General features: G+C 40.1%; 1 protein-coding gene across 8 annotated transcripts in view; it reads left to right on the top strand.

Annotated features, from left to right (window-relative positions):
• Positions 1-27,846, top strand: part of CDK14 (cyclin dependent kinase 14) — a 538,670-nt gene that overhangs the window by 141,837 nt on the left and 368,987 nt on the right. For 7 of the 8 annotated variants that reach the window (XM_050939609.1, XM_050939614.1, XM_050939613.1 and 4 more), the window contains one exon: positions 18,170-18,415. In XM_050939609.1, coding sequence (XP_050795566.1) covers positions 18,170-18,415 — 246 coding nt within the window. Of the gene's footprint in view, positions 1-18,169; positions 18,416-27,846 lie in introns of those variants that run through there. The other variant, XM_050939616.1, reaches the window with a different exon arrangement.

Raw genomic sequence — 27,846 nt, forward strand, 5'->3', positions numbered from 1 at the left:
AAAGTCTCAGAACTCTGAATTGTGTTCAAAACTGAGAATAAATGACCTTTTTAGTCCTTTTTCCATCCTAGCCTTTATGCATTCTCTTTTAGCTATTTCAGAAACCCTCAGCAAAGTTCAATCATATCTTTTCCTAGTTCAAGAGTCCACTTCAATACCTTTTCTCTCTGTCTTTTTTTTTTTAAGGTTATTTTCAGAATGCAGGCACCATCCTTTTCCTACCAGAACATTCAAAGTTTCCTGACTGAATGTTCTGACTAAAATAGTCTCCTCTACTGGGATAGTTGTAATCTTCCTCAAAGATCTGTCTTCTCAGACATCTGCTTGAAGTCATTTGGGAGAAAATTTATTAAGAAGCCACAGATGCACTTGCCAGTCATATGTATATGATGTCCAGCTCTCATCTTCTTACCTGTAACCCAGTTAGCAACATTTCCTAGGTATCTTTTTGCTTGCCAAGATCAGTAACTGGATTAAAGGCAGTGACTAAAGCTGAACCTTGACAAAATGGAGGTAATGTCTGCGAGAGTAGGGAAATACATGAAAGATGTAACAAGTGCTATTTTCTCAAGCTCCTGTGAAGCTGTGCACACTCATGGGACCTTTACTCCTCATTCCTGCTGGATACAGATAGTGACAACCCTAAGAATGCTTTCTTCCATTTATGAAGCCGGAAGATTGCATCCCATATATTAAACAAAGACCTGGCCACAATAGTCAGGCTGGACTATTGCAGTTCACTGGAGCAAAGAATGAGCACTCCAGCATTAAAAGAGCATCAGTTAATGCAGAATAACACAGCGTGCTGCCTCAGCAACAGCTGCTGACAGCCCTGATGCTCAGCTCTCTCCATTGGCTCCCCACAGAATATCTGGTCAAATCCAAGGTCTCAGAGTTTAATATTAAAGGGTCCTCTATGGAACTGCTCTGACGTAGCTTAGGGAGCGCTGCTTTCGTTGTGGCATTGACCTCCCTTCAAAGCTGTGCTCCTGAGGAATTGTGAAGCTGCTGACCTCGGTGGTGAGAACAGGAGAGATGGCTTTCTTGGCAACAGAGCTAATGCTTTGGAAAACATTATCAGAACAAGTTATACAATTCACTACATCATCTTAGCTTTTCCATAATGGTAACTAAAAACATCAAAAAAGAGAGAGAGTGGAAGAGAAGGAGAATAAAGGGAAGGCAAGAAGGATGAGAGAGTAGTAGGAAAGGAAGTTGTGGGGAGAGAAGGAGGAAATAAATAAGCAACATACCATCAACTATTCTGGAGGAAGTAGAAAGAAAAATCAGACCATTAGACTATAGGAATCTTCGATTTTTTTTCTTGGGAGGCACTCATGCCCTGATCCAAAGTCTGCTGAAGAGAATGGAAAGACCCACATTGACTTTAGCAGATCATGTCAGGCTCTCAGAGCAGTGATAGTTGCCATCAGAACCTTCTAGAGTTGGTTTAAAAAACTTTTAAAACTTTTCAATGAAAAGAAGGGATGTATATTTTGCAAAACAGTTAGTGCAAATTCTTCCCATTGTGTTACCTGTTCTGTGAACTATCTACGGAGATAGCTAGTAATGGGCTCTCCACAGATCATTAAGAGCTCTGGTTCTGAATGAGAACTTTTTGCTGCACATAATTCTTATTTAATCAGAATATCCCTTTTTAATTCAGATTTGTATCTGACTGGGGGGATATTTTATTTTCTATTATTAAATCACAAATTGAGCTTTAATCATAGTTTTCACTTGCTCAAGAAACTGTGTTGAGCAGAATCTTTGCCAAGTGATTGGTTGATATTTTGGGTGGCCCCATTCTGTCCCATCAATTGACATTGCAGTTAATGTGTAAACAATTTTGACCATATACAGTCTCTTAGGTATTTATTGAAAAGGACGCATGTAGGAAAACATAATCCTTTGTTTAGGATATCTGCTTACTGAATCACCAGTTATTATCCTGTTTGCTGAGGAAATGCTTTGACATTTTCAACACTAGGTTTTGGTGTTAAGTAACTAATAAGCCCTAGGAGGGCTTTGACCTGTGGCCATGCTTTTATCCACATTTTCAATTGGGATTTGCCATTGGCCATAAAAATTAGGGATACATGATTTTATGACTAAAGGCCCAGTTCAGTGGGAGTTTTTCCTGAGCAAATGCTTCAGGAACAGGCATTAAACTAATCAAGTGGAGTACATTTTGATCTTCTTGCTGCTCTGGACCAGAGGTACCTGATGATGGTGGATGTAAACGAATGGAGATGTATGCACAGTGGCTGGGGTTTTCGAAGGAGCCTAAGGGAATCTGGGACTCCAATCTCATTGAAAATAATTGTATATGTGACAGACTCAGACCAGTGGGGTACAGGAGTCTGGTAGAGGGCAAATATACTGGTCACTGGATGTGTAGTTTTCTGTTCCCTGAGTGACCAGAGCAGGGGCTGCACCAGAGTAATCAGGAACCTGCTAGAACCAATTAAGGCAGACAGGCTGATTAGAACACCTGCAGCCAATCAAGGCAGGCTAATCAGGGCACCTGGGTTTTAAAAGGAGCTCACTCCAGTCAGGGAGGGCGGGGCCAGAGGAGAGGAAGTGCATGTGAAGAGCTGGGAGCAAGAGGCACAAGGAGCTGAGAGTGAGAGGGTGTGCTGCTGGAGGACTAAGGAGTACAAGCGTTATCAGATACCAGGAGGAAGGTCCTGTGGTGAGGATAAAGATGTTTGGAGGAGGCCATGGGGAAGTAGCCCAAGGAGTTGTAGCTGTCATGCAGCTGTTACAAGAGGCACTATAGATAGCTGCAATCCACAGGGCCCTGAGCTGGAACCGGGAGTAGAGAGCGGGCCCGGGTTCCCCCCAAACCTGCCAACTCCTGATCAGACACAGGAGGAGTTGACCCAGACTGTGGGTTCCACCAGAGGGGAAGATCACTGAGGTGAGCAAATCTGCCAGATAAGCGCAGGACCCACCAAGGTTGAGGAGGAACTTTGTCACAATAGCTAATCACCATTTATGCCTTTTAAAATCTCCCTCTATTGTGGTTATTTTCAGAATCCCAGCAAAAATAAGCACTGCCCTATTAACACACTTACATGAGAGCATATCTGGGTGTTGGAGGAGCTGCTGTATTTTTATATCTGTTGCTTTAACTACTTCGTGTTCATAAGAGAGGCTTGGAGGAGATAATATAAATCTTTAAACTCTGAAAGATTTATAATGAAATTAATAATTTAACTGGTATAAAACCATTAATAATGCAATAATGGAAGGAAAACTGTGTAGAAATTTGAATCATATTTGCACATGTAGCCATCTGTTGGAGCAGGAGGTTGAGTAGACAACACTTTTTTATGGTTGGGAAAGTGATTTGAAAACACATTTTTTAATCCTTTATTTTTAAATGCTGTTACAGAGGAGAAAACAGACCGCCAATCTTAATGGGTCACTCAGCAATGGAGTATAGAAGCTCTCTCTTATATTTCTGTTTTTGTTACACATTTGCAGTGCTACATGCAGTATGCACACTGCTGAACCAGCTTAATTCCATCTTTTGAAACTACACATACTTTGAAATGAAGTTGAGGTACTGAGATCTACATAATTTTAATAATACTCAGCACTTGCGAAGTTCTGTGCATTTTCAAAGTACTTTACAAATATTATTTAAACCTTGCACCTGCTTTGAGAGAGAAATATATTCTAATTTTATAAATGAGGATTCACAATTTGTCCAAGGTCACAAGGCAAATAACTGGCACAGAGAGGAAACAAATTCAATAATTCCTTGCTCTCAGTCCTGTGCTTAGATTCAGTAGACAGCACTAATGTTCAGAGACTACATTAGCTGAATAAATGTATGCATATCACTTATGTTGAAAGCTCAGTCAACCCCCACTCCCCAAACCTGTATATAGAATATGTAGCAAAAGGTTTCAGCAGTTGATTTGCTTGACATGAGTGGGCCTTTCATTCCCCTGAATCAGGTGCTGAATACATGCTGTTAATAGTTAGTTATACACCTCTTCCTCAATAGAACAGTGTCCTTGGAAGCCAAAAAATCTTACCGCGTTATAGGTGAAACTGTGTTATGTTGAACTTGGTTTGATCCACCAGAGTGCGCAGCGCCCGCCCCCCGAACACTGCTTTACCGCATTATATCCAAATTCGTGTTATATCGGGTGGCGTTATATCGAGGTAGCGGTGTATATGTACAAGTAAATTCTCTTAATGCTATAAACTTGTATGTGAAAAGCTGTTGAAATCCAGTATCATTTAACACTACATTAATATTGCTTAGAAAATTTCAAAAAATGACTGTTTCATAACAGATTTAATGAAGTAATTATCAAACAAAATCTGTGGGAGGTAATCACTGATGCACAAAGAGGAGCCTAGCAAATCTACCATGTCAGCAGCAAAATAGCGATTACAAGCAGATTCATTTCTCAACCTATTCTACAACTCCAGTTCATGTACTAATGTAAAAGTGATCCCCTTTCTAGAAGGCTGGTTTTATTAACAAAGAAAACAGTAAGATAACAAAGATCAACACAAAACCTGTTTCTCAATTTGGCTGATCTCGGTATTCCTACCTCAGGACTGTTCAGCTCACACACTGCTCAGCTCAAATACTGCATCCTCTCTCTCTCACAGAGGACTCATCCCTCCTCCCTTACATATAAGTGGGAGAAGGAGCCACCTGTCTCAGTGATGCAGTAGAGCCCACTTAATTTTTTCTCAGTAGAATCACCACCTGCTGGATGGAGTATTTCAAGTGAAAATGGAGTATTAATATAAGAGCTTCCGGCTCAAAATTGTTTCTGTACAGCACTTCAGTTCTTATATTTGTAATCTTCCTGATGACAAAGACATTGGGTTTTAACAGCAGCCTTGACTTCAAAAAGAGAATGATCATTATTGGAGTAAGCTTTTGATATGGGGATATGACAGAAAGATTGACAAAGAAGCTGCTTTAGGTTTGTTCTGTTACACCTGTGAAGGGATATGTACAATAAGGATTATATGATATTGTCAGATCCCCACCACAAGTCTCCAAAATTTGTCTTTCCTTGTGCATTTAATTGGCTGATGGGAGGCTCTGCACCCTATTACTATTGTTTTATTTAAATAGCACTTAGAATAAGATTTGTCCCTATATTGAGCAGCTTACCATATGAATGCACAACATACAGACAAGGGAGTGGAGAAAGGAAGCAGCACAAAATTGTTTATTACTTTCAGAATCAAAGTTCTCCCTTCCCCCTGACCACAATTTGCTGCCTTATAGTTACTTAACCCTTTTCTGTTGGAAATTATATTTTGTTCCCTTTGGTTTTCACTTAATGGTATTTTTTCTCTCTCTCGAAATTTTTAACCCAACCTCATTCCATCCCATGTTTCCCCTCATATCTTATCAACACACTTGCTGCCTACTTCCAGTCCTCCCTGTACCCATCAACTGTTTGTCTTTGGCTTTTTCTTATTCTAGCACTAATAGTGTACTATCTGCTCACCCTTCACAAGTGTCATTGGCTTCTGTCGAACACCCCAGTAATTGTTCCAGCCCTGTTGCTCTACAAGGTGACCCCAACTTGCCTCCATACCTTCCTCCCAACAGTTAGGCTCTCGTCTCCATATTAAACAATCTGCTGAGTTTGGTGCTTCTGCCATCACAGAGACTCCCGGGCCAGTGATTGTGTCCTCTTTTGCTGCCTTCCTGGCAACAATCTGCACTGCCACTGTTAGGGCTCTGGCTGGGATGCAATGGAGTCAGGTGGGCCCATGTCCCTCTACCCCCTGACGCTACACTCTTGGGGTGGTAGCCTCCCCATCTTCAGCCAGGAGGCCTGTTTGAGTCTATGCCCTGTCTGAGTTCGCTAGACTATATTGGGTGCTCACCCCCGCCTGAGCCTTAAGTGTTTGCTGCTCTGCCCTGCTTAAGGGCCTGCTGCAGCTCTGTCTTGAACGCAGGCCAGAGCCCTAACTATTTGTTGTTCTGCCCCACCCAGAGGGAGCCAGAACCCCTCTACAGACTATTTGTAGCTGTCTGCCCCAGCCATGTGGCTGGGGCTAAAGACTGTTGTGCTTCATCTCGCCCAGCTCTCCCTCATAAGTCTGTCACCTGCGATCTGCCAGTAGTGAGGGACCACTGCAATGCCATATAACTAAATGTGATGCATTGTTTGCCATTTGCTCTGTTTCGGAGTGATGTGTTTAGTATTGGGATGATAAAGCACATTGGAAAATAAAAGTTCTTTTCTAAAAGTAAGAAAAATTCAGGTCCGGTTGGGAAACTCTGCAAATTAATACCTTCTGCTCTTGCAGCTATATAGACACTAGTCAGTGACACCTGTGATTGTATCAGGGATAAATACATCCGGGAAATCTGCAATTTAAATGCAAAATCTTGTATTCGGGGATATTTCTGATATTTCAAGAAATAATGTGATTCTTTTGAGTAATATCTCTGTGGGTGCTCCACTGTACGTGTCTGCATCCCTGAGCTGCTGATTGGAGAACTCTGGTAGTAGTCAGTCCCGCATGCTGTCTAGTTACCGTGCATGGGTGACCCTCCTCAGTTCTTTCTCAAACACCCCTGGCTAGAGACAGAGCTATAGCTGTCCATTTGTGGATCATTATTAACTGTTTTTAGAATTGCTAATTTTAGCTTCCCTTGAAGGTTTTTCTTCGTTACTTGGTTTGTATTTTTATTTGGCCTTACGTACCAGCAGAGGATATGTGATTTCTCTTTTCCTGCCTGCCTCCCAAATTAATCATTGTGCACACAATTAACTGTAGGGGCTACCGGCACCAGTCTGTCCCTTGTGACTGGTACTGGGAACATTTGGATCTATTTGGCAGGAAGGCATATTCCTTAGCTACCCTCCAGTTCCATATAGCAAACTACCAAGCCTTGTTGGTAAAATATAATTACACAAAACTTGGTTTATTTATTGAGCAACTTGTTTATTCTTACAAGGGTTAATTCAAGGCCATAGTCAATGAGGGCTAAGTGGTGGCTAAAATGTCCCTCCAGTCCATGCTAGATGCAGATGACGTGGCGACATGCTCAATTTCCTTTGCCATTGTGATGAGACAGGCTTTGTGGCTTCCAGACTAGAGTGGAAGACCTTCCCTTTGAAAGGACGAAGTTATGTGCTGAGAAGACTGTAGCATCCCTTCACATGTTGAAGAATTCTAGGGTAACTTTTTGATCCCTCAGGATTTATACTCCCACCTACAAAAGATAGTACAGCCCTCAGCAACTGTTCAAGCCCCACTCATCACAATAAACATCTCAGTACTCATCACAGAGATCTTAGGAGCCACAACAGAAGCAGCCTAGGTTCCCCAGGTGAAAGCAGTTAGGATCTCAACCAACTTCCTCTCAGTCCTCCACCTTGAAGTGGCAGTTTTGACAGGTTGGTCAAGGTACCCGTAGAACATTCTGCTTGCCATCTCATCCTGGAAAACCCCACCCATCTGTTCGGAGACTTTCAGTTGTTCTGCAGCACCCGGGACAGATAACACCTGACAAATTGGTGCTGGAGATAATCCAGGATGGATATGCCATCCATGTCTCCTTCTCCATCCCCAAAATCCTTCCCCTTTCCTCTTCAAGGACGCTTCTCACAAGAGTCGTTAGGCCAGGAGGTAAACCATCTCCTTGGTGTAGAGGCTATAGAGCCTGTGCTTGGGCATCTATGAGGCAAAGGCTTCTACTCTTGCTACTTCCTAATACCAAAGAAAAAGGGAGATTGGAGACCTATATTGGACCTCAGAGTGCTCAACAGGTCTATCAGAAGTTCCAGGATGGTCCACCCTATCGATGATTCCAGCATTAGAAAAAGGAAATTTGGTTCTCTGCCCGCAACCTCCAAGATGCATATTTCTACATTTCCATCATAGCAAATCACAGACGTTACCAGTGAATCACCCAGACCACACTGAATCTGGTAATCCTGGACTATCTGTTGATTCTCAAGAAATTGGGTATCTATATCAGCTCGCTAAAGGTTCACTTAGCAGCAATTGCAACCTTCCACCAGCAGGTGGAAAGATACTCCATTTTTTCTCTCATCAGACCATGAAGAGGTTTCTCAAAGGCATAGCAAACCTCATTCCCTAGCCCAGACTTTCCATTCCTCAATGGGATCTCAATCTAGTGTTTAAAAGGACTGACTAGACTACCATTTGAACCCCATGGCCACTTGTTCATTAACTCTCCTTCAATGAAGATGGTGTTCCTGATCACCATTACCTCAGCAAGAAGGATAGGGGAGATATGATAGCGGACCCCCTGCTTCACTGTGTTTTTCCCTGACAAAGTCACTCTTAGACCACGCCCAAAGTTCACTCCCAACATGACTTCTGCTTTTCATATAAATCAGCTTATTCCGCTTCCAACCTTTTGTCCTAAACCTTATAAGGATAATAGGGAAGGCATCCTCTATATACGCTGGACCTGAGGAGAGCCTTGACTTTCTATTTGGACAGAACAAGAGCTTTCAGAAAATCTCCGAGACCCTTCTTATCCATTGCAGATCAAAAGATAGTGATTTCAGCTCAAAGATTCTCCAAAAGGTCTCAAGCTGTATCAAGCTCTGTTACAGATGTGTAATGGTGCATCCCTCCATCCTCAATATGCACACACTCTGAGATCAGTCTCTTCTTCCGTCGCCTTCCCTAAGGGTATTCCCATATTGGAAATCTCCAGAGCAGCTACCTGGGCATCTGCACATACCGTTGCGGAACATTATGCCATCCTTGGGGACTCAGCACTGTGGCACTGAATCTGGTGTCTGCAGCTATCTATAACAGACTTGACTCTGAAGCCCCAGCCTTCAGTAGTAGGCACTGTTTGGGAGTCACCTACGTTGGAGAACCCATAGGGACACTACTGGAAAAAGATGATATGCATTAACGATGGCTCTTTGAGATGTGTGTCCCTATGGGTTCCCCATAACCTACCCTCCCTCCTCTACTTTGAAGTTCTAGTAGTTGACACTGGTAGAGAAATATCAGAGAGGTAACCGTGTTAGTCTGGATCTGTAAAAAGCAACAAAAAGTCCTGTGGCACCTTATAGACTAACAGATGTATTGGAGCATAAGCTTTTGTGGGTGAATACCCGCTTCGTCAGAGGCATGCCACAGGACTAGGGTAACCAGATGAGAAAATGTCAGGACACATGGAAGGGTGGGGTCCGCAGGCGGAGAAAAAAAAAAAAAGGGTGAGCGCTGCCGGTGGAGCGAAATATCGGGACGTCTGGTCACCCTACACAGGACTCTTTGATGCTTATGGTAGAGAAGGAACTGAGGAGGCATTGCCCGTGTGTGCTGGTTAGCCTTGTGGCAGGCAGGGAGCAGCACTTGCGTGGGCTGGACAGACTGCTATAAAAGTTCTCCGATCAGCAGCACAGGGATGCAGACAAACCTACAGTGGAGCATCCATTGGGACACACAAAACCATCATTAGTGCACAAGGTAACTTCTTGTTGTGATACTTCATGAGAGATGACCCTAACATCGCAAATATTTCACTATCATATTTCATTTGAGAAACTGTGGGTGTTTTACAAAGTTAACTAATTAGTCTTTACAGTTTTATTTGTGTAGTGGCATTATCATTGTCTCCATTTTACAAATGAAGAACCAAAAAACAACACAGATTAAATGATTTTCCTTGAAGCTATTCAGTAATTTCCCTGCCCTCCCCCCCCCGGTGAGAACAGAACTCGGATCCCCTAACTATGTCATGTGCTTTCATAGCCCCCATCCAGGAACAGAGTAGAAATAAGAAGCTTCAAAAGTTTCAATTTGGATAAACATCCAGTCCTTTGAGTGCTTATTCAAGTATTGTCTGAACTATCCAAATCTTCAGGATCTACAAATTAGAATGGGAAATAGTTAAACAGAACCGATTTTACTCAGGCCAGTGCTCAGAAATTTAAAGAGGAAGAAGCAACCAAATTGAGAAGACCATTTGGCTTAATTTCTTAAAATTTTGTGTTTATTGGATGATGAAAATGGGTTTACTTCAACTTTGTTTATATTATTATACGTGGGCAGTCAAAACAGAATGTGACCTGTTTTCCCAAAATGTGTAAGATGTGTTTGTAGAACCTTATGGCACATCTGATTTTGTGGCTGCTTGTGATGTTTACCAGTTGCAGGTTAGCCACTGAGCCAACGAGGGCCCAGGTCTCTTGTCTAAAGTTAAGTCTGATCCTTCAGATCTTGCTTACATGAGCAATTGTTACTGTGACCAGGTGCTTGAATGGGCCACACTGAGAATGCTATACTCAGGTCAGACTGCAAGGAATAAAGCAGAGTCCCCCAAACTGGTAGGGACCACATGCATAATAGAAAACAATTAAGACATGAAAGGACCTTAGCATTTACAAGCTAATCTGGTTACATGTTAAACTTCTAACAGGCTATAGGTAAACACAGACAAATACACTTAGCATCTCCCTTGATCTATTACTACAAATACATGGTTTCAGAGTAGTAGCCGTGTTAGTCTGTATCCGCAAAAAGAACAGGAGTACTTGTGGCACCTTAGAGACTATGCGTTCTATTCCATTCTATGCATCTGAAGAAGTGAGCTGTAGCCCACGAAAGCTCATGCTGAAATAAATTTGTTAGTCTCTAAGGTGCCACAAGTACTCCTGTTCTTTCTACAAATAAATGGGTTAATGATTGCTGGTCTAATACATCTCTTTGAAATTCACATACAAATAGATTGTCTTGATTACTTTTTGTAGTAATTTTCCCTCTGCTGATACTCACACCTTCTTGTCAATTGTTAGAAATGGCTGATGTCCACCTTGAGTGCATTGGCCTCATTAGCACAGCAAAAGTAATTTTCCCTCTCTTGATATTCACCCCTTCTTGTCAGCTGTTAAGAATAGGCCACTTCCACCTTAATTGAATTGACCTTGTTAGCACTGACCCTCCACTTGATAAGGCAACTCCCATCTTTTCATGTGCTGTATATATATATTCTGCTTAGGGCTGACTTTTGGCCAATTCCACCAATTCCTCCGAATCGGGCCCCGCACCTAAGAGGGCCCCGTGCTCAGTGAGAATCTCTTCCCTGGCTAGAGGCGCTTTTTTAATTTTTACTCACCTGGCGGCGCTCCGGGTCTTTGGCAGCACTTCGGCAGTGGGTCCTTCACTTGTTCTGGGTCTTTGGTGGCATTTCGGCAGCAGGTCCTTCAGTGCCGCCGAACATTTGGAGCTAGTGAAGGACCCGCCGCCGAAGTGCCACCAAAGACTCGGAGCACCGCCCGGTGAGTACAAGTCCCACATGTTTTTTTACATGTTTCTTTTTTTTTTTTTTTTTTTTGTCTTCCCTGCCGGGGCCCCATCGAAACTGTTTGAATTGGGCCCCGCACTTCCTAAAGCCGGCCCTGATTCTGCTTACTGTATTTTTCACTTCATGCATCCGATGAAGTGGGTTTTAGCCCACGAAAGCTTATGCCCAAATAAATGATTTAGTCTCTGAGGTGCCACATGTGCTTCCTCGTTGTTTTTGCTGATACAGACTAACACGGCTACTGCTCCGAAACCTGTCTTGTAACAGTGGAGTTTATCTCCTTTACGAAGTACCTAGATAGACAGGCAAAGCATAAAGGGGACATTCAGGACTATAATGGTATTAATTGAATGCATGGATTTCAAGGGTAATAGAATACTTTAAAAATGTTGTCACAGATGTGGAGCTAGTTGTTGACTGAACATTATAGGTTGGATCCTCATTTCTACTAAGCACTCATCCTGTAAGGTGCTGAGCACTTAAGCACATGCTTATTTTTAAGCTCATACATGGTTCCATTGACTTTAATTGGATTTTTCACATGCTTAAAATTAAGCACATGCCTAAGCACTTTGCCGAAGTGCATCCAGAGTGTTCAACATGTTGAAGGATTGAGCCTTGAGTGCCGTTTGTAGTATTTCAGCGTGGGGTAATCCCGAAGGGGTGGAAAGCTGGCTCCACACCAATGCCATGTCCTATGCACTGGTATGTGAGGAGGTGTGGCGAGAGTGAACTGTGTTCCAGAGGTCTTTGTGGATGTAACAGCAAACTTGCAGGTCTGTAACAGCTGCCTAATTTCAATTAGAACAGTTCTGAGACTCCTCTAACTTGTGCTGGGGCTATCACCCAACCGTTCCCGGGGCTGGAGGAGTGGGACAAAAGAATGCTGGAAAGCCACTTTTGGGGTCCCCTGTTCCCACCCAAAGTCTGCTGGGTACTGCTTTGTTGCACCCGAGTATTCAGTCCTATATGTTTCTGAAATGTGGATCAGCAGGTGTGCAAATCATAGTGAATAATCTGTTAGTTTCTATAGCTCTAAAATCTGGCAGGCATTCAATGATATGGTTCAATTTTAAGCACTTTTTTCTTATTGTCTGGTTCTGAGTGTAATAATTCTTCACATTTTATTGGAAAAATAACAAATTCAGGACACTACAATTATCATGGGGTTACCTTTTTAGTTTATTTTAAATCTACGAAGTGTGCAGTAGCTAAATTAATATTGAGATTAGTTTGTTGAATGTTTTGGTTCACTACAGAAATGTACTCTCCTCCACTTGCCTCAGAAGTAAAGAAAAATGCACCATGCAGACAGGTGCTGGAGCAAGATTATGATTCCTTTGGTAAGGATTTCAGGTGGCAGACACATTCCTTTATCCGTCCCCATTTTCTCACCTCTTTTTCTGGTTCTCTTCCACACAAATCTCTCAATAGAGATTTGAAAGCCTGGGGAAGTCCCAGGCTGAGGCATGTAGACATTTTAGTTGTTTTTAATCCATTTCTCCACTTGTTGTTTACCTTTTGGGTGAATAAGCAATACGAAGACTTTGAGAGCACTGTTTTGTATCACTTTAATCAGCTGCTGGTTACATCTCCTGAAAGGAAGTCTCCAGCAGGGCCATGCCCAGTGGGACCTGCTAGAGGAGCCACACTTAGCAGCCTGGGACACAAACATTCAGTATAATTGTGGTTGAAGGGATGAGAAAGTGAGAGAGGTGAAGGAAGCCAAGCCTGTCACCTAGGGTGAGCACTCGCCCTAGCCTTGGTAACGGCTACTGAATAAAAAAAAATAACTGTTAAAAGTTGACATTACTTACTGTTTATATTTAAATTGTAAAATGGAGAAAAATGACCATTCTGCTACTACATTAGTCTGAATACTGATTCTGTTTTAATAGTTTAATGTCATAACTGTGATATTGTTTGTTAGATCAAAGTTTCTGAAACTTTTTTATAGTGAGGGCCACACTTAATATACAGACTGTCTTATGAACAACTTTCTCCCATTTGCACTTACATAATGTTTTTGTGGTCTTGTCTACACTTAGAAAAAGCCCTGACCTAGCAATTGGTAGCCAGCAATTAGTGTAGCTGCACCAGAGGTAACTCCTAAGGCACAGAAGGGCAAATTGGGGCTTAAAACACCTTTTGTCTATACTGAAGAGTCCGCCCCGGTGCTGCTATACAAAATAATTGGAGCTATTTTTGAGTGTGAACTATAGCAAATGCTTATATGAAAAAGCAATACTGGAGAAGTGTGTGGATCTTAAGTTGTTTTTAATGTGGTGGTGGTTTTGTATTATGGTAGCACTTAGAACTCCCAAGTGAGATTCAGGCCCCGTTGCACTGTATTCGTATATTCATAGAGCTGAAGACCAGAAGGGACTATTAGATCATCTAGTCTGACCTGCTGTATAACACAAGCCATTACATTTCACCCAGTTACCCAGTATTCAGTCCAATAACTTGTGGCTGACTAAAGCATTTCTTCCAGAAAGGCATCAAATCCTGTTTTGAAGACATCAAGCACTGGAGAACGCACCACTTCCCTTGGTAGTTTTTCCAATGGTTATTTACTTGCACTGTTAAACATTTGTGCCTTATTTCCAATTTGAATTTGGCTGTCTTCAGCTTCCAGCCATTCGTCCTTGTTATGTCTTTCTCCACTAGATTAAAGAGCCTGCTAATACCCAGTATTTTCTCCCTGTGAAGGTATTCATACACTAATCAAGTCAATTCTCAATTTTCTGTTTGATAAACTAAACAAATTTGAGGCTTTTAAGTCACTCACTCTAAGGAATTTTCTCTAGCCCTTGAAAAAATGTTATGGCTTTCTTCTGTACTTTCTCCAGTTTTTCAACATCCTTCTTAAAATATGGACATCAGAACTGGACATTATATTCTAGAATTGATCTCACCAATGCCATATACAGGGGTAAAATTACCTCTTTACTCATACTCATTATTTTCCTGTTTCTACATCCAAGAATCACATTGTCTGTTGTTACCCTAAGGTCACTCTGGGAGCTCATGGTCAGTTGTTCATCCTCTGTGATCCTAAATCTTTTTCGGTCACCTGTTTTCCAGGATACAGTTCCCCGTTTTTCAGGTCTGGCCTCCATTCTTTGTTCCCAGATGTAAAACTTTGCATTTTGGCTGCATTAAAACACATTTTGTTTGAATGGGCCCAGTTTACCAAGTGATCCATGCGACTGTCCTGTCCATTATCTTTATCTGCCATTCTGCTAATCTTAGTATTAGCAGTGATTAGGATTATGGTTCCCGTTTTACAGTGGGGAAATAGGTGCACAGAGATCATGTGACTTGCTCCCAAGATCACACAGGAAATCTTTGACAGTGCTGAAATTGAGCCCTCATCTTCTAAGACCCAGTCCAGTGTCTAAACCATAAAATCATCCTTCCTCTGTAATGCGAATAAGCTGGTGGAAGTAAGGCAGAGGCCAGCCAGCTCCAGACCACCAACAAGTATGTCCCAGACCACTAAAGGTCTACTGACCTCAGTTTGAGAACCTCTCAGATTACTTGTTCCAAAACCAGGTTTATATAACCACGCAGGTACTTGTGCCAGCCTTTTGAGTGGCCAAAATATAAGAATATATATGAAGAAATTACAAAAGTATTTCTTAGGCTATGTAAGGAAAAGGCAGCTACTTTCAAATCTGAATTTTTTTTTGTTTGTTTCACGCTGTAGTGGGTGGTACAGTGCCAGGCATCCTCTGCTGACCTCTTAGATAAAATGAAGACTCTTTCCATGCACAGAAAAAAGACCTCCCAAAATAGTATACTAAGCCATACTGGTAACTCATATAGGCAGTGGCTCAGTGCTGACATTTCAAACTTTAGACTTAGCAAAGGGTAGATTTTAGTCCTAATTTGGCTCTTTCTGACAATAGATGGGGAAAAAGATGTGTGTTCAATCCACCTATTTGGTCAAAAGGCATCCCTTTTTAGAGTTCCATGAGGAAAGCAGGTTAAACAGACGAAACCCTTTTGAAAATGGCAGTATTCTGGCGTATTAAAGGTTATGAATAGAGGGTTCTGTGGGTCCCTCAAATGCTTAGTCAATTCAGATTTCAGAGAACTTCAGTATCCTATAGCTCATACTCACTTGATGTTCATGTATAACACTTACTAGTGTATTGTATGTGCCCAGGAAAGAGAAAATATATCTAGTGCCATTAAACTTGCTAAAGAAACATATTTTAATAGTCTGTGAATGGATTTTTGACAGAACTAGTGAGTGATGTACTCTGTTCACAGTACAGGCAAAGCAGAGGCAGTAGCAGTCCAAGCTTGTCCATCTTCCCACAGCTTCTACTCCTGGAAAGGGGTGCTTCTATGAGTGGTGTTCAATCTGCATTTCCTTTCATTCCCTGAGCTGCAGAGCCTCCAAGAAGGTGACTTACTTGGAGCAAATTTTGATGGTGGATTTTGTGATGTGGGCTTACCAGATGGTAATCTTTTTGGGTGGATTTTAACCTAGGCTAGATTCAAACTAGTGACCTGGAGGTGAAGAAGTGTCCTTTAAGACATCCCATTTGAAACTATTACCATTACTGCTTGGCACACAATAGATGGCAGCACATCTGCGGCCTGTGTATTGTGTGTAGGTAATGTGTGCTTAACCCATATTAGAGCCTGACACTGGGCAGTAGGTTCTTCAGCATAACATGTAAACAAAACTCCATGTAAGGCAGATACAGTAATCACAGCATCATTATGCTGAATTGTAAATATTTAAGTTTAATTGCTGACAGCTGATTTTTAACAATTTCATTAAGACATGTATGTTTTAGAAACCTTTTTATTATTTGTTTTTTGTTTTTCGTTCTTAAGTTTATAATATCTTGGAAGCTGGGAATTTTTTTCCCCCTTTATTGATTTTATATTACTGGGAAAACATGAGTGGCACCAAAATTTAGCACTGCTGTTTAACCTCAGCTTTAGCTTGTGCATTTATTGTGTCAGAAACATCTTGGGTTGTGCACCAGTGTTACGGATTTCAGTGTATATCTAGAAAGAACAATATTTAGTGTATAAAGTGGAGTGTGTGTTTGTGACTGGCATAGTGGTAGGGGAATGGGAATACATTTTAAAAAGGGAAGCCCACTTAACTCTTAGACCAAGCAGTTTGTTATGTCTTTGTGGTGGTAACGATATACCAAAGCTTAGCTATTAAGTCAAATTCTGCCCAAAAATGTATGTGGGGCTTAGGATGAACAGGTGCCAGAACAAGTTTTCAAAGCAATAAAGTTTCAGTTGATTGTCTTTTTAAATAAGAAATGAAACTTGTAATCCCTGTATTGGAATATCAGTCATGTACCTTTAATTAGAGTTAAACCTGTCTCTGGTAGTTCAGATAGTGCTGTACAGTGTATGTAATATTTAATTATGAAGGCAATTTTTGGACCATTGTGTGTTCTTGGTGTTTATGGAGGAGTGTTGTGATATTTAAGAATATGGTTTGTTTGTTCTGTATTATAGCCTTTATTTCTGCATGAAGGCATTACTGTCAGTGAACAATCAAAGTAAATTGGATTTCAAGCAACCAAACCATAAATGGAACGGTGAAGAATGATTTGCTTTGGAAAATGTTTGTTTGCATTGGTAACAGAGTTATAGCTATGAGGGAGGCACTCTGTACAAACACATCTCTAAAACTGATCCCTGGCATGACACCCAATTTGTAATTCTTCAGCAAGTTTTCAAATTATCAGTAAGGGCCCTGCAAATACTTACACACTTGCTTAACTGTACACATCTATAGTCCCATTGATACTAAATCAGTATTGCCAACTCCAAATGTTTAAAAAAATCACAAGATATTTTAAAAAAATGTTTTGGATTCTTTTTATGTGCTTTTGGGTTTTTGAGATTTTAAAGTGTACTTGGATCCCATTTTCAAGCTTTTCTAACCACAAGGGTTAGAAAATTAACCTTTTTTTAAAAAAAAAAAAAAAAGCTGTGTCATATAAGTACATGAGTACAGGATCTGGGCTTCAAGCAAAACCACAAATTTTGCAAGACTCATGGTAAAATCACGAGAGCTGGCAACCTGTAATCACAATGGAGCTAACTGAGTGTGGAAAAGATACGTATGTGCCTACATGTTTGCAGGATCAGACCCTCCTTTCACAAACATAGGTAATATAGTTCAACCCTGTGGCAAGAACAAATGAGAACTCTGATCTTTGTGCTTTAGTGTGTCATCAGGCTGAGGTTTCTCATGTTTCAGTACGTGGATATTGATTTACTAATTTGATTTTCTGGGGCATACGGTGGTGATGATAATGCTGCATAAGCATTATTTTTAAAAATACAATAATTATAAACTGGTATTGACTCTTTGCGGTGCAGCACAGAAGTATGTGTAAGCTGGTATCATTTATTTAAGTTTGCTCTCATCCAATTTTAAATGAATGGGAATCGATACTGGTTGCAGATACCAGTGACTGGATTGTAGGATGAAGTGGACTGCCACTGTTACAAAGAATAGCCTGCAAAAGTTTAGATAAAATAGACCTCTACTGAGACATTTATTTTGAATTTGTCATTTTACCTGATTATACAAACTGTATGTTGCTTCCTCCTTTCTTGTCCTTTCTATCTTTTTTCTCTGTCCTTTAAGTAGTACATCTGATATACCTATTTGTGTATATACCTGGGGGGTGTGTGTGTGTGTATATATGATTATGTGTATATATATACATAGATCTATAAAATACACATTTTACAAAATTTCAGTCTTTAAAAATGTGTTCTTGTTACACTTGAAATTTCATCTCTTTTAATTGTAGGTTTATAAATTATATTCAGTGCATTTAATTTGTTTTCTTTCAGATATGTGTCACAAAGATGTCTACACGGAACTGCCAGGGAATGGACTCAGTGATCAAACCCCTGGACACAATTCCCGAGGACAAAAAAGTCAGAGTTCAGAGGACACAAAGCAGTTTTGATCCATTTGAGAAACCAACTAGTCAAGTGAAGAGGGTCCATTCAGAGAACAATGCTTGCATTAACTTCAAAACTACATCAGCAGGGAAAGAATCTCCTAAAGTCAGACGACATTCTAGTCCCAGCTCTGTAAGTGCATCTGGCTATATTATCTATGTGATCACCAGTTTCTACACCAAATGCATAAATACAGTATATGTTTCTTACCTTTGTAAATGAAATTCAACACTTCTTAAAACATTCCTCTCAGATTAAAACTAATGCATTATTTAAATAATGCCCTTTACTGTTGCTACTAAAAATCTAAATTACATTTCACTGTTGTGTTTAATCTGACAATTCTCTCAACTCTTGGGCAGTTAGTTTCACTTGTTTATGGACAGTTTATGGACTGTTTATGGACAGTGTCTAATCAATTTCACTTTTAGGATCTCATCCTCAAGTACAATGCTGAAGTATTTGGATTGCTACCTTTGCAAGGGAATGTTTATTTCCAAAGAAAAGTTGTTTTCCCTGGAACATCAAACAAATGAACACAAAACTCCCAAAACAAGTAGACACATTTATTTTGGTCTTAGGTTTTATAAAAGCATATTTCTATTAAACCTGAATCTTGGGCCAATTTTGACTTTTTTTGTGTACCTTTTAAAATCCTCTTATTTTAAATGGAATATATAAGTGAAAATAAGGTTACTGTTTTCTGACAGAACCATGCTGCATGTGGAAAAGAATGAAAGGATTTTTATCAATGCAGTATCATGGTGGTTTTCCTTATGTGGTGTAATATTTTGAAAGTAGGTAGGTAAATAAAATGTCATGTCTTTCATGAATAGTGCCCAGACAGATGTCCCGCAAGAGACCATAACAAATTATTGAAAAATTGTATCATCTTTTTACTGTGGTAGGATAAATCCATAATATGTGATCTTTTGATATAAAGATTACAGATTCAAGGAGAATTCAAAGAATGCTTCAAAAGTTAGTTGCCATGAAAGTGATTTAAAAGGTTGATTGTCTTTTTTGTTGTCTTTCCCGGATCAGGCAGAATTTTGAGAAAATTCAGTTTCTATGAAGAAATGCCAAAATTCTCTTTTCTAGAGCTGGGCTTTGTTTAACCCATGTGAATTTAACAGATAAGATGTCATGCCCTTAGGGGGCTGTACTTTGTAGGAAAGATTATATTTAAAAGGAACTATCTTTAAAAAAAATAAATTTGCTTTTCCATCATGATGTCATGTTATACAGCCTCTGTCACAGGAGTCTCCTGCATGATCCAAATCCAATCCATAAGAAAGAGTTCTTCATAGTGTCTGCTTAGTGACTATAGTCACCACCACCACCACCATCACATTGTTTTAATGTTTTCAGGATAGAATGGAGCTTTATAGTTATTCCTCAACCTCTTAGTTAATACAGTGTTTTTCTTGTATGGCTCAGTTTAGGCTCTTCACCTACAGTGTATCCAGTGCTCTAATCTGGTTATGTAAAATAAAAGGTAGGTTTATTTACACACAATAGCATCAGTATTAAAAGAAAATGAACAAGTCATACAGGACACACAAAACCAATATCTGATAAATCAAGATGTAAAGTTTAACCGAATCCTAACTAAAGGCCCTGCCCTTCTCTGTTTGAAGACAATGGCAAAATTCTTCGCTGGGAGCAGCATTGGGCCTTAAAAACTGCATGACTAAATAACTCTCTTCTCAGAGATCCCACATGGAGAAAGAGGTTTGTATATGAGAGAGAGAAAAATCTGGTCCTTCTAACTGCTATCCTAGACTAGCACCATCTCTTCATGACTTCTTTGGTGTAAATATCACTTGGTTCTGAACGATTTATGGACTCCCAGTTCTCATATAATCATAGGAATTAAAGATAGAAGAGCACTATGTGAACTTGCAGTCCAGCTATCCAGTGATGCCGGATTGTTTCCTAAAATGCATATTCTGTGTTGTGTTCTGTTTATACCTGCTAGTTTCAAAAGTTGCAAGCAATGGGGACTTCATTGGGAGATGATTTGCCAACCTAATGTTATTGCTAGGAAGTTTTGCCTAATATCAACCTAAATTTTTTGTTTCTTAATGTTTCCACATTTTCTCCCATATTAACCTCTTGTAGCTGTCTAAATAATGCCCATTCCTACTGAGTGTTTGCAGCCTTCAAATATTTGTGGTCTTCTACCATGTATTGTCATCTAAACAACTTGCTGGATATAAAGGTTAACGTAGTTGTTCTTTATAAATCAGTTCCCTTGGCTCCCTAATAATTTTTGTCGCTAGTATTTTTTGAACTTCCTCCTGTTTATCAATATATTTCTGCTAATAAAGTGCTTAAAACTAACATTCAACTGTATTAGAACTGTGAAATTATCCTTTTCAAACACATCAAAGTTGCTTTGACCTTTTTTCTTCCCATCTCCTATCACACTGGAAATCTGCATCTAATTTGTTCACCACTATTAACCTTAAGTTTCTTTCAGCATTATTGTTTTTCAGGTATTTCCTGCTTACTAAATTTGTTTGAATCATGTTTCAGCAACTGTATTAGATTGCATTTTTCTAAGGTTCCAAGTCATTTTGTCTAGATCCCTTTGTATTATTTCCACATGCATTTTGCCCAGATTGATTTTGGTACACATTTAGTACAAGTACTCTGGGACGTTCTTTGTGAGTACTTACTTTGACAGGCTTGTATTTCCTACTTGTTCAAACGTCTGTTCTTTATTTTCTTTCTAAAGACAGACTTTAAAAAGAAGTTCCAGTTTTTTAAAATAATACTAAAAACTCAGTATTGCCATCATTTTGGTTTCACGTTTCCATTTATTAATAGGCACCACTTCTCTCTAATATGTCCTTCCTTCCTCAATTTTTATTTAGAAAATTCCCTTCCCTTCCCTTTTGACTAGCATTAACTCAGTCTTCCTTTTCCATTGCCTTTATTTCTATCTGCAAACAATTAGCTGATTCTGCTTATTATTGTTTGGCTGCCTCCCCTTCCACTTTTCTATTTACAATTAAAAAAAGTCATATTTTTGAATAGTCCTTTGATGAAGTTACACTGATGGTGGCTACTTCTCTTTCAGAAGACATGTAATGTACTGTGCCTTATTTATGGTGTTTCCTAACATTCCACATACTCTTTCCAAATTGGTAGATTTCAATGCTTTCTGCATTTTTCTTTACTAACTAGGGTACCAATCCTGCAAGCACATACACACAAGAAGCCTTACTGATTTCAATGCGACTGTTAATGAATAAAGTAGGGCTGTTGATTAACCGCAGTCAGCTCACGCAGTTAAAAAACATTAATCACGATTAATCGCAATTTTAATTGCACCGTTAAACAATAGAATACCAATTGAAATATATTAAATTTTTTGGATGTTTTTCTACATTTTCAAATATATTGATTTCACTTATAACAATATGTGTACAGTGCTCACTTTATATTATTTTTATTACAAATATTTGCACTGCTGAAGAAAGTCTTAAAAGAGAAATACTCCGATGTGAAAACTACAGAACCGGAACCATCAAAAATAAAAATCAACTTTCTGCTGGAGGCATCTGACTCAGATGATGAAAGTGAACATGCTTCCGTCCGTACTGCTTTGGATCATTATCGAGCAGTACCCATTATCAGCATGAAAGCATGTCCTCTGGCATGGTGGTTGAAACATGAAGGGGCATATGAATCTTTAGTGCATCTAGCACATAAATATCTTGCGACGCTGGCTACAACAGTGCCATGCAAATGCCTGTTCTGACTTTCAGGTGACATTGTAAGCAAGAAGCAGGCAGTTTTATCTCCTGCAAATGTAAACAAACTTGTTTATCTGAGCGATTAGCTGAACAGGAAGTAGGACTGAGTGGACTTGTAGGCTCTAAAGTGTTTTTTTTTTTTGGGAACGCTTTTTTTTGCACATAATTCCACATTTGTAAGTTCAACTTTCACAATAAAGAGATTGTGCTACAGTACTTTTATGAGATGAATTGAAAAATACTATTTCTTTTTGTTTTTACAGTGCAAATATATGTAATAAAAATAGATGTAAAGTGAGCGCTGTACACTTCATGTGCTATAATTGAAAACAATATATTTGAAAATGTAGAAAAGAGCCAAAATATTTAAAAAAATGGTATTCAGTTATTGTTTAAAAGCGCGATTTATTGCAATGATTTGTGATTTAATTTTTTAAATTGCTTGACAGCCCTAGAATAAAGTTAAGTACATGTGTAAGAAATCAAATATCTGATCCTAAAAATCCTTAATTTCTACAATTCTCTTTTCTTAACTCAAATAAACTTTCATGCCTGCGTCTATGAACCAATTTCTTATTGTACTGTTTCCATATAGCTTTTGGTCACTTCTCTTGTTCTTACCTATAGAGTTCCAAAAAAGACACCTCACAAGATAAAAATAGCTTGTTACAATGTCTGCAGCTGTAATAAATAAACAAAAATGTGCATGGAGGGTAATAGTCTTTGTGGAATGGGTAACTGTAGCCACTTTGCTTAGTCTTGAGCCACATTTGGTCCTGATTGGCAAACCCCAAGGTCAAAATGGCTACCAGGCCAGAGATACTGTCTAGTCCAGTGGTTCCCAACCTTTTTTGTCTGGCAGGCACCAGACAACGAGCCACAGAAGATTGTGGCGGTGGACGAGTATCTGCCGAAATGCTGCTGGCAAGCGGCATCATCCAGAGGCATCGCCGACGAAATGCCACTGAAATTCAGCGGCATTTCGGCAGATGCTCGTCCACTGGCCAGTACGCGGGCGCACTTAGACGCCCTGGCGGGCACCATGGCATCTGTGGGCACTGCATTGGAGACCCGTGGTCTAGCCCATCCAGGCCTAGATACCTAGCTTGGACTGCAAGTCACACTTTACCCCTGTAGAGAGAGTTAGATCTACCTCTGAGACACAGTCCAGGTGGTCTCTGCTAGAGAGTCTGTCTGTCCCAACCACACACTGAATCCAACAGTTCTGTGGAATATATATCCCTCCCTCCCTGACCCAAACAAACGTATCCCCTGCAAAGACTGACTGCCCCAAAGTTGTGGCATAACACTCAGGGACATTTGGAAACCTGAACGCAAATCTGGCTTGACCAAAAGAGGGAGAGTGCAATGGTAAATCATACATTCGATAATTAAATGCCAACAAAACATCTCAAGGTTACAGAATGACTGCTTTCTCTAAGTTCTGTCCCGCTCCAGGGCATGGGTAGGATGAAAGGAAAATTTTGCTGCAGTAGAAAGAGAGGCTGAATGGCCCCTTTGCTCTTCCCCAGCTCAGCCCCAGGGGAGAGGGCTTGCACAGATCCCTCCCTCCTGGCCAGTACAGGGGAGTTGCATTTTACGCAGGGGTTAGGTTCTGAAGTCAGCGCGTAAGGCAAAAATCACATGTAGTCAAACGCTCATTGAGTGGAATGGTGGGTGGAATCGCCTGCACTACAGGTACAGTATTTTTCTTTTTTTTTGTTTTGTTTTGCTGAGCGCCTATAGTTAAAATCGCGTAAGTTAAATGCGCCAATGGTGTGACTCCACTGTAAGAGGATTCCTTGAGCTGGAGGCTATGGTTGGTTGAAAGGGACCACTGGCATCCATCCAGGGAAATCCCCAGCAAACTGCAACCCAGGTAGCCAGACACTGCTATGCTACCTTGGGAGTGTGTGTGTCTGTCTGTCTCTCTGGAGTGAGAAGGAGCATGGTGGGAGGTGGTAAAAAGGGAGGCTGAGCTGAATTCTCAAACATTTCCCACCTCTCAGTAGATCCAGGACAGTTTCTTCTCCGTCTTGTGTCCACTCAACTTGTATGTTGTTTGAGAATACGCTGATGCGTGTTTGGCTGTCTTGTTACCCAATGCATGTCTGCATGGTTAGATTCTCTAGGAGATGACAGGCTGTGGTTTTGAGTAACATGAGTTGATCTGGGTTTTTTGGTCTTGTTTTCTTCTAGTCTTCGTGTTCTGTAGCAGATACCCATTATCTTTTCCTCTACTACTTATTCCTTGTGTATTTAGACAAAGACTTACTACCAGATTCCTCATTGTCTAATTATACCTTGCTGGGACTGCAAATACATCTGGCATATAGATTACACCCATCTGAGTTGACATTTCAGTTATGAGAAGCACTCTGCCGAGTTTGTTATGCCCTCTAGGTCATAATCACTATAATTTTGTTTGTTTGAGTTCTCTCTTCTTTTGGTAAGCCACCACTTATATACTGATTCTTTGATAGATGAGTAGTAGCTTCATCTTTTGTTTAATAAAATTTCCACTGTCTGCCTTGGTTAGTATTCTACAAATGCATGCCAAATCATTTGCATTAGGCAAAAATTCTCATTTTGCCTCTTTCCTACCATAGCTTAAAGCCTGTCTATGCCTTCACTTCTGTAGCACTCCCCAAAAGAACTGTGAGCTTGTACTCAAGGTACGCTGGCTATGACCCACCTTCAGTGCGTCTTTCTCTGATCATTTAATTCCAGTCTCTTACCAGTTCACATTCTAGAATATAGAGGTAACTCAGAAGATAACAAACATTCTCAAGGTTTAACCACACCACATCTTTAGAGGACATCATTAGAATATTCTATGACTTTAGCCTCTAGTTCAATCAGTCTCAATAGCTGAAACAGCTGTAGGGCAGCTTTATGTTGCTGGGTGAAGAGCAAACAGAGAATATTTGCTCAGCAGGTGGGATATTCTCCATGAACACACTCTGCAACTTCTGTTCCTGTTGTTGGGAGAGGACACAGAGGATTTTGTGAAATCTGGGATTGTACATTCCTGAGCACAGTTTCTGCCATTCAGAAATTAAATGATTTGCTGTTAAGCAGCTTGCTTCATTTAAATTAATGTTGCACCTCTCCACAGGTGCACAGAAATTCTAGGTTGCTAATTAGTTCTGTAGCATAAAGGGAAAAGTTGTTGCATGAATTTTTTTGTTTGCTTACGTGTTTAGACTTTAAAATCATCTGACGGATACAAACTGTTTATGTAAAACTATGACCTTTATTTTGTTTTATTTTCAAACGTTAAGTATTTATACACAGTAGTTGCTTGCTTGCTTATTTTGTTCGGGGAAGCACACTGCAGCTCCGGTGTAGACACACAGTTACCTAGATTACAGGTCCCAGCATGTAGTTACAGAATTATTTATTTGGAAAGAAACTGAATCTTGTTATTGAATAAAATTCCTACTAGAAGATATTGATGCTCTTTGATTAACACAGATTAATCAGACAGGCATCAGGAATTCTAATCTTCTGCTGCTCCTTTGGACATGACAAATCTGCATGTTAAAAGAAGGCATGTAGCCGGCTAGGTAAATTCATTGCCCAACAGCTCAGGACAACCCGAAAACTTAATACAGACAAAACATAAAGGGCCGCAGTCAACTTGAAATCAATGTGATCTATTTCAGAAAATGAATTCAAAGTAGCCCAACAGTGCACCTTTCCAAGAGTGCCACTGCTAATTTACTTGGTTTTACAGTCGCATGCTTTTTAAAATATGGTGTTCTTTCCCCTGTAACAACTGAGTGGAAGACTTGTACAAATAGTGTATAAAAGTATATGGGAGAAACAATTAAAACCATTAAACATAAAGAACAAATTGGAGGGAAAAGAAGGGTTTATTTTATTATGTTTTCTCTAATTGTTCAGTTATAGTAATATTTGGTGCTAATTGGAACAATATATAAAACATTTTCATAGAGAGGGGTGTGATTTTTTTCAAGTTGGTGCTGTCCCTTTAATTATTCCAGTAAGCTGGAGAAGCTGCTGAGGTGCACATACAAATCTTGGCTGCAGTGAATGGCTGGTGTATCTGACCTGATGCTGAAAATAAGAGGAGTCCTGCCTCAGGGTATGGCTACACTAGACGGCAGCGCTTTGAAGTGTGAGTGTGGTCGGAGCGCCAGCGCTGGGAGAGAGCTCTCCCAGCACTGCACGTAAGCCACATCCCTTACGGGTGTAGCTTGCAGCGCTGGGAGCTGCGCTGCGGCACTGATTACACTGAGGCTTTACAGCGCTGTATCTTGCAGCGCTCAGGGGGGTGTTTTTTCAACCCCTGAGCGCGAAAGTTGCAGCGCTGTAAAGCGCCAGTGTAGCCATGGCCTTAGGTTTCTTATAACCACCACTGATTAGCAGAAGAAAACAGACCTGTCAGGCAAGTTGTGGTATTCTGTTAAGTTTCTCTGCTGGCTCTGTTCAGCCTGTCACTTTCACATACTGTATTTTGGAGCACATGCACATACCTTGATTCTCAGTGTACACCCTGCCCAAATTGGAATATGGAATACAATTACCATTCACTGATACCTCCTTAGGATCTGAGGCATAATTTCAGATTGTGTGCATTGGTCAGTTGAAGCATCCAGGATTGTAAAATGAAGTTCAGATCAGCAATCTTGGGGACATACGATATAGCGCAATGTTTGATTTATATAATCTTGCTTTAAAAAGAAAATTTGAGTCCTATTTTATTGTTTGACAGCCAAATTTGGGATCCAGGCTATGTTTGAACAAGTGACCTTAATTTTTTTTCCTTATCCTATCATAAAGTATTATTTACTTTGATAGATATTAGGGCTGTCTAGTAATTAAAAAAAATTAATTGTGCAATTAATCACGCTGTTAATAGTAGAACACTATTTATATAAATATTTGTGGATGTTTTCCAGATTTTCAAATATATTGATTTCAATTACAACACAGAATACAAAGTATACAGTGCTTACTTTGTTTTTTATTATAAATATTTGCACTGTAAAAATAAAAGAAATAGTACTGTACAATAATACAAGTACTGTAGTGCAATCTCTATCATGAAAGTTGAACTTACAAATGTAGAATTATGCGCAAAAAATAAAACAATGTAAAATTTTAGAGCCTGCAAGTCCATTTAGTCCTACCTTGAAGTGTTTAAACCATGATTTGAGGACTTCAGTAGCTCAGACATAGGTTGGGGGTTTGGTACAGGAGTGAGTGGGTGAGATTCTATGCCTGCGTTGTGCAGGAGGTCAGACTAGATAATCATCATGGTTCCTTCTGACCTTAAAGTCTGTGAGTCTGTGATTCTTGTTTAGCCAATCGCTCAGACAAACAAATTTGTTTACATTTGAAGGTGATAATTGTGCCCGCTTCTTGTTTACAGTGTCACCTGAAAGTGTGAACAGTTGCTCGCATGGCACTGTTATAGCCAGTGTTGCAAGATATTTATGTGCCAGATGCACTAAAGATTCATATGTCCCTTCGTGCTTTATCTACCATTTCAGAGGACGTGTCCATGTTATACTCAATAATGATCCAAGCAGTGCAGAGCAAAGCATGTTCATTTTCATCATCTGAGTCAAAGGCCACCAGCAGAAGCCTGATTTTCTTTTTTGGTGGTTCGGGTTCTATAGTTTCCGCATCGGAGTGTTGCTCTTTTAAGACTTCTAAAAGCATGCTCCACACCCTGTCCCGAAGAGATTTTGGAAGGCACTTCAGATCCTTAAATCTTGGGTTGAGTGCTGTAGCTATCTTTAGAAATCTCACATTGGTACCTTC

This window comes from Gopherus flavomarginatus, chromosome 2 (genome assembly GCF_025201925.1).
Source record: "Gopherus flavomarginatus isolate rGopFla2 chromosome 2, rGopFla2.mat.asm, whole genome shotgun sequence".
Classification (NCBI taxonomy): Eukaryota; Metazoa; Chordata; order Testudines; family Testudinidae; genus Gopherus; species Gopherus flavomarginatus.